A 13,276-nucleotide genomic window follows, 5' to 3' on the forward strand; every position below is an offset into this window, starting at 1 on the left:
ACAGTTCAAGGGAAATTTCCACCCAGGTTCGGTTTGCCGTTCCAAAACGTGAACGATGGCAGACGGATTGAAAAACTTAAAGGGATAGCTGGGGGAAAAAGACGTTAACATGACATGAATATCGGAACCATGTAATTATGTCCAAGGTTTTGACTGGAAGACATTCAAACAGGTGTTAAAACTAAAATTACACGTCTGAAGGAATGACATGCTTTACAAATCATAGTGTGTGTGAAAGCTGGACACATCCAGTGGAATAAAAACGTGCTCGAGAGACAAGATTTTAAAGAAATGTTACAGATTATAAAGTCTTTTTGATGATTGATATATTGATATTGCATTGACTTGTGGAGGATGCATGCAGCCTCATCACTATGACTGTTGTAAGGTTAAATAGAGATAAGGAAACACCCTGGTCTGCTGTTGTAAAACCCTTCCACTCAGGGTGAACCGCACGCACGTGTCTGCTTTTGAACGTGCCAAAACTTCAAGGCTCTTGTTTCTAGTAAATGGGCTCCGTCTTACGCAATGAGCCAATAGCCAGCAATTACAGCACATCCTAATTAGCCTTTGCACAAAATAATATTGTCATAGGTACACGGCACTGCTGCTAGTTTGACAGGGGTCCCTGGTCACGTTTTGCAGCAGTATACAATGTCTAGGATTTATGGGATTTTACACTACAGGTCAAAGGTTTGGACACACACACACTCATTATTTTTACTATTTTTCCATATTTTTGAATAATAGTACGAGTAGTACTAGTAAAGAACTATGTCATAACACAAATGGAATTATGCAGTAACCAAATAAGTTAAATAAATCAATTAAAAAAATAAGATTGTTAAAAAAATAAGTTAAACAAATCAAAATATCAACGGGATTCTGGGCCAAAATATTTGACTGGTACTCCAAGTCCTACAAAATAACCCTACAGCCGGAGGCAGAACTCGCCATCTTCGGCTGCTCGGAGTCCTCTCTGAACTTCCCAACAGCTGTGCAACAATCTCTGACACTGGGGACAACTGTTGCTAAAAGACTTATTCTGAAGGAATGGAAGTCCTTCTTTTCAAATGTGGCTGATGGACATGATCTCTGTTATACAGATGGAGAGACTCAGGTCCCTGAGAACCAACTCACTCAAAAGGTTCTCAACTATCTGGGACCCGTTTTTGGCCTCCTTTGATGAGGTTAAGAATGATAAGTGACTGATAGGGTGGAGCCCTTGCTTGTGATCCCATGCTCATTGTCTTTTGCAAGCACATAAGCACTTTGTGCGGCTGATAGCACCAAGTTGTAATGATGAATGTCAATGATGTATGTATTTTTTTCCCTTTTCCTTTTCCTTTTTTCCCTGTGTCCGAGCCTGTTTGTCTTGTTCGTATGTTCTATAAAAAATTTAAATAAAATTATAAAATATATATATAAAAAAAAATCTAAATATCTTAATTTTAAATTATTGAAAGTATTATTGCCTTGCCTTGGCTCCCAGACAATTGGAGATCTCCGCCTACCAATCGTTGGGGGCCTTCTTGTCAAAAACAGTAGTTTGAACGGTGGCTACTGTAGAACGGCCGCTAACAAACCTATGCCGGAAATGATGCTATCCCTCCATTATCGTCCATAGTGAAACTAACCGGATACAGCAAATCACTTTGTAACATGGAGAGGACTTTTTAAAACATTGAAAATGGATGAGCAACGTCAGATGATTTGATTCCGTTTTTATCTGTTTACAAGCGCACAACTCCTGCATGTCACCGCCCCTTCTGCATGAAGGTCCGCCCTAAAGACTCTGGATTGGTTCTGCAATGCAGGTTTTTTTTACTCTCAAATTGTTTCAGCCCATTTTTAACAACGGAAGCCGCCGGGAGAAAGTTTTCAGTCTAAGTCTAGTTGGCCGAAGCGGACAGAGAGGGAGAACTGAGTCCACCCTTTGCCTTGATGAAAAAGCAAATAAATTCATACTGTAGGTAAGACGTTAGATGTTAGATCAATGTCACTATTTATCTTATTTTATAAATATTATATATTTATATTTAGATCAAAATGGCCTTAGGTGAAGGAAAAACAGAAAACATTCAATCAGGTGTGTCCAAACTTTTGACTTGTAACCTACATACGGTACATATTTCCAAAGAGTTTTTGCGTTTTACTAGAAAGCTAGTGTGACAAATCTCTTGTTTCCAGGATGAAAAAGTGAGCGAGTCATGAGTGAAAGAGAGAAGTGAGGGATTAGCTCAGTTCATTAGCTGCAGGGTCTAATCCTCAGGAGGCCCAGCTGTCATCTTGAAAGCCATTTCTCCTCCTGAGGTCAAGGTAAAGGAGCCACTTCCTGTTTGTAGGACTATTTCACTCACACTTACGACACACAGACATGATACAACTGTGTTATTTCTTATCAGTTACATGTATGTCAAACCCAGGTATGGCGTAGGGCTGTCACTTTTTCCCAAAATAAAGTTCGAACGAACTTTAATTGCCCGCAAAATGTTCGAATATATTTGAAGTTTTTTGGTTAATTAATTATTATTTTTTTTATTTTTTTGCAGTCCAGGCCACCGGGCATCGGCCCGACGTGCCCGATTATGCAGTCCGCGCCTGCCGGTTACATCATATAAATATATATAATATAATATAAAATATTAAAAGAATATAAAAAAAAATCCGCAGCTGTCATGGTCCAGTCAGTCAGCTCCTCTCCGCTGCTGTGTTAGCTTGGACGCTCACAGTCACAACACTGCCTCACAAACTTGGCTGCATCCAACTTGAGACAACTTTTCAGACCCTGGAGACAATCTTTCTCAGAAGAGACTAACGCGACAAATCTGGAGACTTTTTCTGACATGGGATTAACATTACCAGCAAGCAGCAGTTGGTTAATTTTGGTTAATTAAAAAAAAAAAAAAAAAAAAAAAAGATCGAACAGGTCAATTATACATTCGACCATGCCCTCCTCCCCCACATTCGAAGTTAAATTCGAATTTCGAATAAAAAGTGACAGCCCTAGTATGGCGTGGTATACACACACTCCCTCTACCAGGAAGAAACCTTTCTAATAACTGCTTTTAAAAACTCCTAATCCAAATGTAATGCAAAGTTCTTAAGCCCGGAACCCACCGACCCGACGTCAAACAACTAGCGGCAAAGAAGGCTGACTGTCGCGTGCCATCTCAGGTCACCTGTGTCGAGGTCAAAAAGTTGCACTCAAAACACACCACAAAGACTACAGCCGTCAGTGAACTAGTCCAGCACATACCGGTCCGGTCCGTTCTGCACCTGACTGAGGGGATTTAACCCAAAGACGACCCGTCGGCCAAAACCCTTTTTTGGCCGACGCTCAGCGAGCAGCGGCCCTACATCTGGCTTTGTCCAGACCGATTTAGTCACCAATTTAGGAGCCACTTCTGTTGAGTGATGTCTGCTGCATGCCAATCCGAGGACGCTGCGGTACTCGGCCAATCAGAACGCGCAGCAAGTCTTTGGGTGGGACGCTGCGGTACTCTAAGCCAATCACAAATGCCTGGCAACCGGCAGCAGTCTTGGCTGTGAGAGATGGCTGGCTGCCTTAAAAGTATGGAATTTTGTTTACAAAGGTCTTAAATGTCTTCTTGTTACTTGGTACATGACAACAGCCTGTCAGTCCGCAGTGTTTGGTCTGCACGTCAAAGTAAACACCCATTTCCTATCATTGTTTGAGCATTGTCTGAGACCAGCTTCATGTGGTCTTTAACTCTCCATACCTGCAGGACAGCACGCTGGCTGTTTATCATGTTTCCCTAAGAATGTTACCTTACAGCGGCACGGTCCGGGGGAATAACACTATAGCAGTTAGTATAGGATTGAGTTATTACAGAAACACCAAGCACAGTTATTAATTACCGTAAATTTCGGACTATAAGCCGCGGCTTTTTCCCCGTTTTTTGGCCCTGCGGCTTATATAACGGTGCGGCTTATCTATGGATTTTTTCAGGAAAAAAAAAAAAAAAAACGGAATTCTCTCTTTTTTAGTACTCTTTCTAACTATAAATCTACTTCTGTTTTAATTTCCTCTCTTGCCCTCTTTTCACCACACCGCGGACACTGTGTGCACTGTAAAAAAAAACACAGGTGGTGTTGTGTTATGTTGTTTTGTTGAAATGTTAATAAATGGGAGCTTCCTCAAACAGCCATCTCTTTCCCGACAATCCCCTCTGTGCATGAACCCTTACATATGGTAATTAAACATTAAAACACAATAAAAAAAAAAAAAAAAAAAAAAACATTAAAACACCTGCGGCTTATAGTCCGGTGCGGCTTATATATGTAACAAACAGGCAATTTTGCTGCTGCGGCTTATACTCCGGTGCGGCTTATAGTGCGGAAATTACGGTAGTTAGTACAGAGTGAAATATTTATAGATGAGTTCGCTCCTTTTTCTGCAAGCCTGTTATATTATTATAGAAATGACTGAATTATTCCAGTGTAGAAACAGGTTTGTTGCAGCACTGTGTGCTTCTCTCTCTCTCTCGCCATTTAGTGAGACAAATTTAGCCAAAAATACAATTATTTTGAAAATATTTGGAGCATGGCATCACAGTGGTGTCCAGCCACAGCAGCTGACCAGCCAAACAAGAGTGACTCCTCTCAGCGACCGGCCGGAGAAGCTGCCGACAAGGTCGACTAGAGCCAACGGTGCTGCCGGACACAGCACAGACGCTCAGACAGCACAGACACAGCACAGACGCTCAGACAGCACAGACACTGACCCACAGACACAGCACAGAAGCTCAGACAGCACAGACACTGACCCACAGACACAGCACAGACGCTCAGACAGCACAGACACTGACCCACAGACACAGCACAGACGCTCAGACAGCACAGACACTGACCCACAGACACAGCACACACGCTCAGACAGCACAGACACTGACCCACAGACACAGCACACACGCTCAGACAGCACAGACACTGACCCACAGACACAGCACAGACGCTCAGACAGCACAGACGCTCAGACAGCACAGACACTGACCCACAGACACAGCACAGACGCTCAGACAGCACAGACGCTCAGACAGCACAGACGCTCAGACACTGACACAGCACAGACGCTCAGACAGCACAGACACTGACACAGCACAGACGCTCAGACAGCACAGACACTGACACAGCACACACGCTCAGACAGCACAGACACTGACCCACAGACACAGCACAGACGCTCAGACAGCACAGACGCTCAGACAGCACAGACGCTCAGACAGCACAGACGCTCAGACACTGACACAGCACAGACGCTCAGACAGCACAGACACTGACACAGCACAGACGCTCAGACAGCACAGACACTGACACAGCACAGACGCTCAGACAGCACAGACACTGACACAGCACAGAAGCTCAGACAGCACAGACACTGACCCACAGACACAGCACAGACACTCAGACAGCACAGACACTGACCCACAGTCGACTGTCGGGTTGCTGTGTCTGCTGGGCCTTTAGTTTCATTCAGAAATGAATCATCTGCACTACTATTGATACAAGCATGGAATCATAAATAAGTACTGCATACCAAATTAGATACCCCGCCCCTCCCCTTTACTTTGAATAAACCTTTAAGATTTCCGTTTCTATTGCCATGTGGTTCTATTGACGAGCCAAGGTTTGTTGAATTGAACTGTGAATATTGGAGTAACATTTTGTAACAGAAAATTGTAAATGCTGCAAATGTGTTCTGGCCATATGCACACAAGCTCAGAAACTGCCAAATTGGGGGATGGGGGGGGGGGATCTTCACTCATTGTCAAAAGAGTGTACTTTTCAGTGAGGTTTCTTAATTTTCCCCCTGGCTATTTTCTCCATTGATTTCCATGGTAGAATTCAACAGAAGAAAGTGAAGTACATTGAAAAAGGCACAATGTAACCTGAGAGCCATTTACCATTTACCATTTACCAATACCTTCCAATTAAGAAGTATTGAAGTGACCTTGTCTGAACTTTGTTTCCCAGAAGTGCTTAATCAGAGCAGATCTGCGGGGGGGGGGGGGAAATGCTGTTGAAAGCAGCTTATTACAACATGAATATGAAGTTGTCTGAGTAATATTTGAAAGCATATTGAGCAAGTGTTAGCCTTGAGGCAATACAACCACAATGAAAGAACAGAGACAGATTGGTTTTAGCGTAGGAGGAGAGACCCAGAATGATAGGAAACGTGGAGCGATAGTTTTTCCACAGAAAGGTTACTACATGTGGCCAACTATTTCCCAACATTAATTTGCATATCAACATAGGCTATCAACATAGGCAACATATGCCTTAACCTAACTTCATTATAAAGTCACTCTGAAGTCATGAAAATCAACTATTTTCTTATCACCCCCACATATTGGTCTAGCCTCCCCCAAGACCCCCTTAGAAAAAAATCCTGGAGTCGTGCCTGTGTTTACTGTTGATGTTTTAGAATCAATTTCATCTGTCTATTAAAATGTAGATATATGAAACACTTTCTGCTATGAAACTCCATTGAAGCTGTACTGGAAATATCTCAACGTGACGGTGACACTATACTGCCTACTGTACATTTGTCCAATTATCCACTGGAATACAGCAGCAAACTGTTTTGAAGAGTTTCAACACGTTTGAGGGTGGTGCCTGAGTGTTTTAGGGTGGTGCCTGAGTGTAAAAGGAACACTTGATGGACTTGAGGAGAGGAGCATTTTTGCACCCACAACCCCCCTGCCCGCCCCCCTCTCCCTATATACAGCAGTGGTAGCCTATTTTTGGCTCAAGTCTCAAGTCTTTGAGCTAGAGTCCAAGTCAAGTCTCAAGTCTTTGAGCTAGAGTCCAAGTCAGGTCTTAAGTCTTTGGTCATAAGTCCAAGTCAAATCTCAAGTCTTTGAGCTAGAGTCCAAGTCAAGTCTCAAGTCTTTGAGCTAGAGTCCAAGTCAAGTCTCAAGTCTTTGAGCTAGAGTCCAAGTCAAGTCTCAAGTCTTTGAGCTAGAGTCCAAATCAAGTCTCAAGTCTTTGAGCTAGAGTCCAAGTCAAGTCTCAAGTCTTTGAGCTAGAGTCCAAGTCAAGTCTCAAGTCTTTGAGCTAGAGTCCAAGTCAAGTCTCAAGTCTTTGAGCTAGAGTCCAAGTCAAGTCTCAAGTCTTTGATCTAGAGTCCAAGTCAAGTCTCATGTCTTTGATCTAGAGTCCAAGTCAAGTCTCAAGTCTTTGGGCTACAGTCCAAGTCAAGTCTCAAGTCTTTGAGCTAGAGTCCAAGTCAAGTCTCAAGTATTTGGTCACAAGTCCAAGTCAAGTCTCAAGTCTTTGGGCTACAGTCCAAGTCAAGTCTCAAGTCTCGACATGGATGATCGTTCTATCATCTGCTTGATGCCATCTGGTCTGTTTAGAACACTAAGGAATTCAAAGCATGTACTGTATATTCACTCATTTATCTATTATCTATTGATTAGATGACATTAGCAGATATTTCCTTAATGTTAATACGCCAAAAAAAGAAAGATCGTTCACAAGTCTCGAGTATGAGTCGAGTCTCAACTTCGGTCTTTTGAGGAAGTCTCAAGTCACTGTGTGCGACTCAAGTCTCCATCTCTGCTCTGGAGGTGTTGAGGAGATAACGTGTGTCTCTGCTCTGGAGGTGTTGAGGAGATAACGTGTGTCTCTGCTCTGGAGGTGTTGAGGAGATAACGTGCGTGTCTCTGCTCTGGAGGTGTTGAGGAGATAACGTGTGTGTCTCTGCTCTGTAGGTGTTGAGGAGATAACGTGCGTGTCTCTGCTGTGTAGGTGTTGAGGAGATAACGTGCGTGTCTCTGCTCTGTAGGTGTTGAGGAGATAACGTGCGTGTCTCTGCTCTGTAGGTGTTGAGGAGATAACGTGCGTGTCTCTGCTCTGTAGGTGTTGAGGAGATAACGTGTGTGTCTCTGCTCTGTAGATGTTGAGGAGATAACGTGTGTGTCTCTGCTCTGGAGGTGTTGAGGAGATAACGTGTGTGTCTCTGCTCTGGAGGTGTTGAGGAGATAACGTGTGTGTCTCTGCTCTGTAGGTGTTGAGGAGATAACGTGTGTCTCTGCTCTGTAGGTGTTGAGGAGATAACGTGCGTGTCTCTGCTCTGTAGGTGTTGAGGAGATAACGTGTGTGTCTCTGCTCTGGAGATGTTGAGGAGATAACGTGTGTGTCTCTGCTCTGTAGATGTTGAGGAGATAACGTGTGTGTCTCTGCTCTGTAGGTGTTGAGGAGATAACGTGTGTGTCTCTGCTCTGTAGATGTTGAGGAGATAACGTGTGTGTCTCTGCTCTGGAGGTGTTGAGGAGATAACATGTGTGTCTCTGCTCTGGAGATGTTGAGGAGATAACGTGTGTGTCTCTGCTCTGTAGGTGTTGAGGAGATAACGTGTGTGTCTCTGCTCTGTAGATGTTGAGGAGATAACGTGTGTGTCTCTGCTCTGGAGATGTTGAGGAGATAACGTGTGTGTCTCTGCTCTGGAGGTGTTGAGGAGATAACGTGCGTGTCTCTGCTCTGTAGATGTTGAGGAGATAACGTGTGTGTCTCTGCTCTGGAGGTGTTGAGGAGATAACGTGTGTGTCTCTGCTCTGGAGGTGTTGAGGAGATAACATGTGTGTCTCTGCTCTGGAGGTGTTGAGGAGATAACGTGTGTGTCTCTGCTCTGTAGGTGTTGAGGAGATAACGTGTGTGTCTCTGCTCTGGAGGTGTTGAGGAGATAACATGTGTGTCTCTGCTCTGGAGGTGTTGAGGAGATAACGTGTGTGTCTCTGCTCTGTAGGTGTTGAGGAGATAACATGTGTGTCTCTGCTCTGGAGATGTTGAGGAGATAACGTGCGTGTCTCTGCTCTGTAGATGTTGAGGAGATAACGTGTGTGTCTCTGCTCTGTAGGTGTTGAGGAGATAACGTGTGTGTCTCTGCTCTGGAGATGTTGAGGAGATAACGTGTGTGTCTCTGCTCTGTAGGTGTTGAGGAGATAACGTGTGTCTCTGCTCTGTAGGTGTTGAGGAGATAACGTGTGTGTCTCTGCTCTGTAGGTGTTGAGGAGATAACGTGTGTGTCTCTGCTCTGTAGGTGTTGAGGAGATAACGTGTGTGTCTCTGCTCTGGAGGTGTTGAGGAGATAACGTGTGTGTCTCTGCTCTGTAGGTGTTGAGGAGATAACATGTGTGTCTCTGCTCTGTAGGTGTTGAGGAGATAACGTGTGTCTCTGCTCTGTAGGTGTTGAGGAGATAACGTGCGTGTCTCTGCTCTGTAGGTGTTGAGGAGATAACGTGTGTGTCTCTGCTCTGGAGATGTTGAGGAGATAACGTGTGTGTCTCTGCTCTGTAGATGTTGAGGAGATAACGTGTGTGTCTCTGCTCTGTAGGTGTTGAGGAGATAACGTGTGTGTCTCTGCTCTGTAGATGTTGAGGAGATAACGTGTGTGTCTCTGCTCTGGAGGTGTTGAGGAGATAACGTGTGTGTCTCTGCTCTGTAGGTATTGAGGAGATAACGTGTGTGTCTCTGCTCTGGAGATGTTGAGGAGATAACGTGTGTCTCTGCTCTGGAGATGTTGAGGAGATAACGTGTGTGTCTCTGCTCTGGAGATGTTGAGGAGATAACGTGTGTGTCTCTGCTCTGGAGGTGTTGAGGAGATAACGTGTGTGTCTCTGCTCTGTAGATGTTGAGGAGATAACGTGTGTGTCTCTGCTCTGTAGGTGTTGAGGAGATAACGTGTGTGTCTCTGCTCTGTAGATGTTGAGGAGATAACGTGTGTGTCTCTGCTCTGGAGATGTTGAGGAGATAACGTGTGTGTCTCTGCTCTGGAGGTGTTGAGGAGATAACGTGTGTGTCTCTGCTCTGGAGGTGTTGAGGAGATAACATGTGTGTCTCTGCTCTGGAGGTGTTGAGGAGATAACGTGCGTGTCTCTGCTCTGTAGATGTTGAGGAGATAACGTGTGTGTCTCTGCTCTGGAGGTGTTGAGGAGATAACGTGTGTGTCTCTGCTCTGTAGGTGTTGAGGAGATAACGTGTGTGTCTCTGCTCTGGAGGTGTTGAGGAGATAACATGTGTGTCTCTGCTCTGGAGGTGTTGAGGAGATAACGTGTGTGTCTCTGCTCTGTAGGTGTTGAGGAGATAACATGTGTGTCTCTGCTCTGGAGATGTTGAGGAGATAACGTGCGTGTCTCTGCTCTGTAGATGTTGAGGAGATAACGTGTGTGTCTCTGCTCTGTAGGTGTTGAGGAGATAACGTGTGTGTCTCTGCTCTGTAGATGTTGAGGAGATAACGTGTGTGTCTCTGCTCTGGAGGTGTTGAGGAGATAACATGTGTGTCTCTGCTCTGGAGGTGTTGAGGAGATAACGTGTGTGTCTCTGCTCTGTAGGTGTTGAGGAGATAACGTGTGTGTCTCTGCTCTGTAGATGTTGAGGAGATAACGTGTGTGTCTCTGCTCTGGAGGTGTTGAGGAGATAACATGTGTGTCTCTGCTCTGGAGGTGTTGAGGAGATAACATGTGTGTCTCTGCTCTGTAGGTGTTGAGGAGATAACGTGTGTGTCTCTGCTCTGGAGGTGTTGAGGAGATAACATGTGTGTCTCTGCTCTGTAGGTGTTGAGGAGATAACGTGTGTGTCTCTGCTCTGGAGGTGTTGAGGAGATAACATGTGTGTCTCTGCTCTGGAGGTGTTGAGGAGATAACGTGTGTGTCTCTGCTCTGTAGGTGTTGAGGAGATAACGTGTGTGTCTCTGCTCTGGAGGTGTTGAGGAGATAACATGTGTGTCTCTGCTCTGGAGGTGTTGAGGAGATAACGTGCGTCTCTCTGCTCTGTAGGTGTTGAGGAGATAACGTGTGTGTCTCTGCACTGGAGGTGTTGAGGAGATAACGTGTGTGTCTCTGCTCTGGAGATGTTGAGGAGATAACGTGTGTGTCTCTGCTCTGGAGGTGTTGAGGAGATAACATGTGTGTCTCTGCTCTGGAGATGTTGAGGAGATAACGTGTGTGTCTCTGCTCTGGAGATGTTGAGGAGATAACATGTGTGTCTCTGCTCTGTAGGTGTTGAGGAGATAACGTGTGTGTCTCTGCTCTGTAGGTGTTGAGGAGATAACGTGTGTGTCTCTGCTCTGGAGATGTTGAGGAGATAACGTGTGTGTCTCTGCTCTGGAGATGTTGAGGAGATAACGTGTGTGTCTCTGCTCTGGAGATGTGGAGGAGATAACGTGTGTGTCTCTGCTCTGGAGATGTGGAGGAGATAACGTGTGTGTCTCTGCTCTGGAGATGTGGAGGAGATAACGTGTGTGTCTCTGCTCTGGAGGTGTTGAGGAGATAACGTGTGTGTCTCTGCTCTGGAGATGTGGAGGAGATAACGTGTGTGTCTCTGCTCTGGAGGTGTTGAGGAGATAACGTACGTGTCTCTGCTCTGGAGATGTTGAGGAGATAACATGTGTGTCTCTGCTCTGTAGGTGTTGAGGAGATAACGTGTGTGTCTCTGCTCTGTAGGTGTTGAGGAGATAACGTGTGTGTCTCTGCTCTGTAGGTGTTGAGGAGATAACGTGTGTGTCTCTGCTCTGGAGATGTGGAGGAGATAACGTGTGTGTCTCTGCTCTGGAGATGTGGAGGAGATAACGTGTGTGTCTCTGCTCTGGAGATGTTGAGGAGATAACATGCGTGTCTCTGCTCTGTAGGTGTTGAGGAGATAACGTGTGCGGTGTAAAAGGCTGCGGTGAGACTCGGCTGCAGCTCAGCTGTGAGACTCGGCTGTAGCTCAGCTGTCTCTGGACCTCAGAATGGAGAACAGATGTGCAGCTTTAGATATGGAGTTTGGCTTTCCTGTATAACAAAGCCCTTGAAGCAGCTCACTCATGTAGGCCTACTATGAAGTGTGTGTGTGTGTGTGTGTGTCTGTGTGTGTGTGTGTGTGTGTGTGTGTGTGTGTGTGTGTGTGTGTGTGTGTGTGTGCGTGTTCGTGTGTGTGTGTTCGTGTTCGTGTGTGTACGTTGGGATGGTGGAGGAGGTGGGTATGGGGGGGGGGGGGGGGGGGGTGAGGGTACAGAGCCTCCTCACATACAAACTCCCCTCCCACTTTGATCTCAGGCTGTGCACCCAAGTTGTCCTGTGTTACTTCAGTGGGGTAAAAACACAGGAAAAACTCAGTGCAAGTTCCTCCCAAGTCATTCAAGTTGTACCCAAAAAGTGAAAAAGGACTTACCCTCTCTATCTACTTCACCAGCCTGTGGGGAAAAACAAAGAACGAAAGAAACCTCATTAAGAACAGAATGAGCCAACGAAGGAAATAATATTTTAGATTTAGGCTTGAACTTTCTTCTTTTGCCTTAGGGTGGTGGGCAGCAGCTTGTTCAAATCCAACAGAAACTGCTTCTCTTTGACATGTCTTATGTAACACAGTAAAGCCATGCGTGGTGTGCCCCTGTCTGTCCGCCTGTATCTTCTCACAGAGGGGTCAGTGTGCACGTCGTCGCCTGAGTCAAATGGCCACAAGTTCTCAACGTGGACGTGCTGAGCAGCAGAGAGAGACCTGTTGCTCGCTGTCTGTCTGTCTCACTGACTCGCTGCTGCCTGCTGACAGACAGGCGCACACCACAGAGTAGGCTATTGAAGGCACACTCGGACCGACTATGAATCGACTCGCGTTTCTGTCGCACAGTGAACCATGTGAACTATGGCAAAAAAAAAGTGAAGTGAACACAGCCACTTACCTTGTCAGCTGAAGTCAGACTCACTAGCAATCCTACGAGTAACGCGAGTGATAGGACAACCATCACGAGTCTTAATGAGTTTGATGACAGAAAAAAAGACTTATCCCAATGTTTAAAAAAGGAAGAAAAATGAAAATTTAAAAAACACTCACTCCGGGTAAAACCAAAGAAGCCGAAAAAGAAACTACGCAAATATATAGGCTTAAAACAAACCCCGCTCATTCAAAAAACGTGATCAACTTCAAAGTGGATGTAGCAAGCTGTCCTGTCCTCTTTTAAAAGAAAAAGTCGTCTTGGTTTTGGTTGAAGGAGGAGTAGTTGCGACACTTTGGCTCAGTTGACTTCTTGACTACTCGGGCTGGAGTTGGTGAGTTGGTCAGCCTTCATCCCGCTGCTGGCAGGACTGTCCGGACAGAGCTGCTCTCTCTCCAGCCTGCACCCAGCCTCTCTCTGCCTAATAAACCAGCAGACCAGCCCCGAGTGACGTCACCACGCCCCTCTCCCATCAACACATGGTGGCACGGGCGGACGTGCCACAATACAAATGTAAATAAATAATTAAATAAATAAATAAATAAATAAATAAGTGTA

At 45.3% G+C, this 13,276-nt stretch overlaps 1 protein-coding gene across 1 annotated transcript in view; it reads right to left on the reverse strand.

Moving 5' to 3' along the window:
* Nucleotides 1–12,751, reverse strand: part of adamts3 (ADAM metallopeptidase with thrombospondin type 1 motif, 3) — a gene marked incomplete at its 3' end in the record, with an annotated part of 142,869 nt that extends 130,118 nt beyond the window's left edge. Inside the window, exons 1-2 of the mRNA XM_083644987.1 lie at nt 12,686–12,751; nt 12,178–12,199 (exon numbers count right to left, since the gene is read on the reverse strand). Coding sequence (XP_083501113.1) covers nt 12,178–12,199; nt 12,686–12,748 — 85 coding nt within the window. The 5' untranslated portion in view covers nt 12,749–12,751. The remainder of the gene's footprint in view (nt 1–12,177; nt 12,200–12,685) is intronic.
* Between the last annotated feature and the right edge of the window lie 525 nt (nt 12,752–13,276).

This window comes from Poromitra crassiceps (genome assembly GCF_964638095.1).
Source record: "Poromitra crassiceps genome assembly, chromosome: 10".
Taxonomy (NCBI): Eukaryota; Metazoa; Chordata; class Actinopteri; order Beryciformes; family Melamphaidae; genus Poromitra; species Poromitra crassiceps.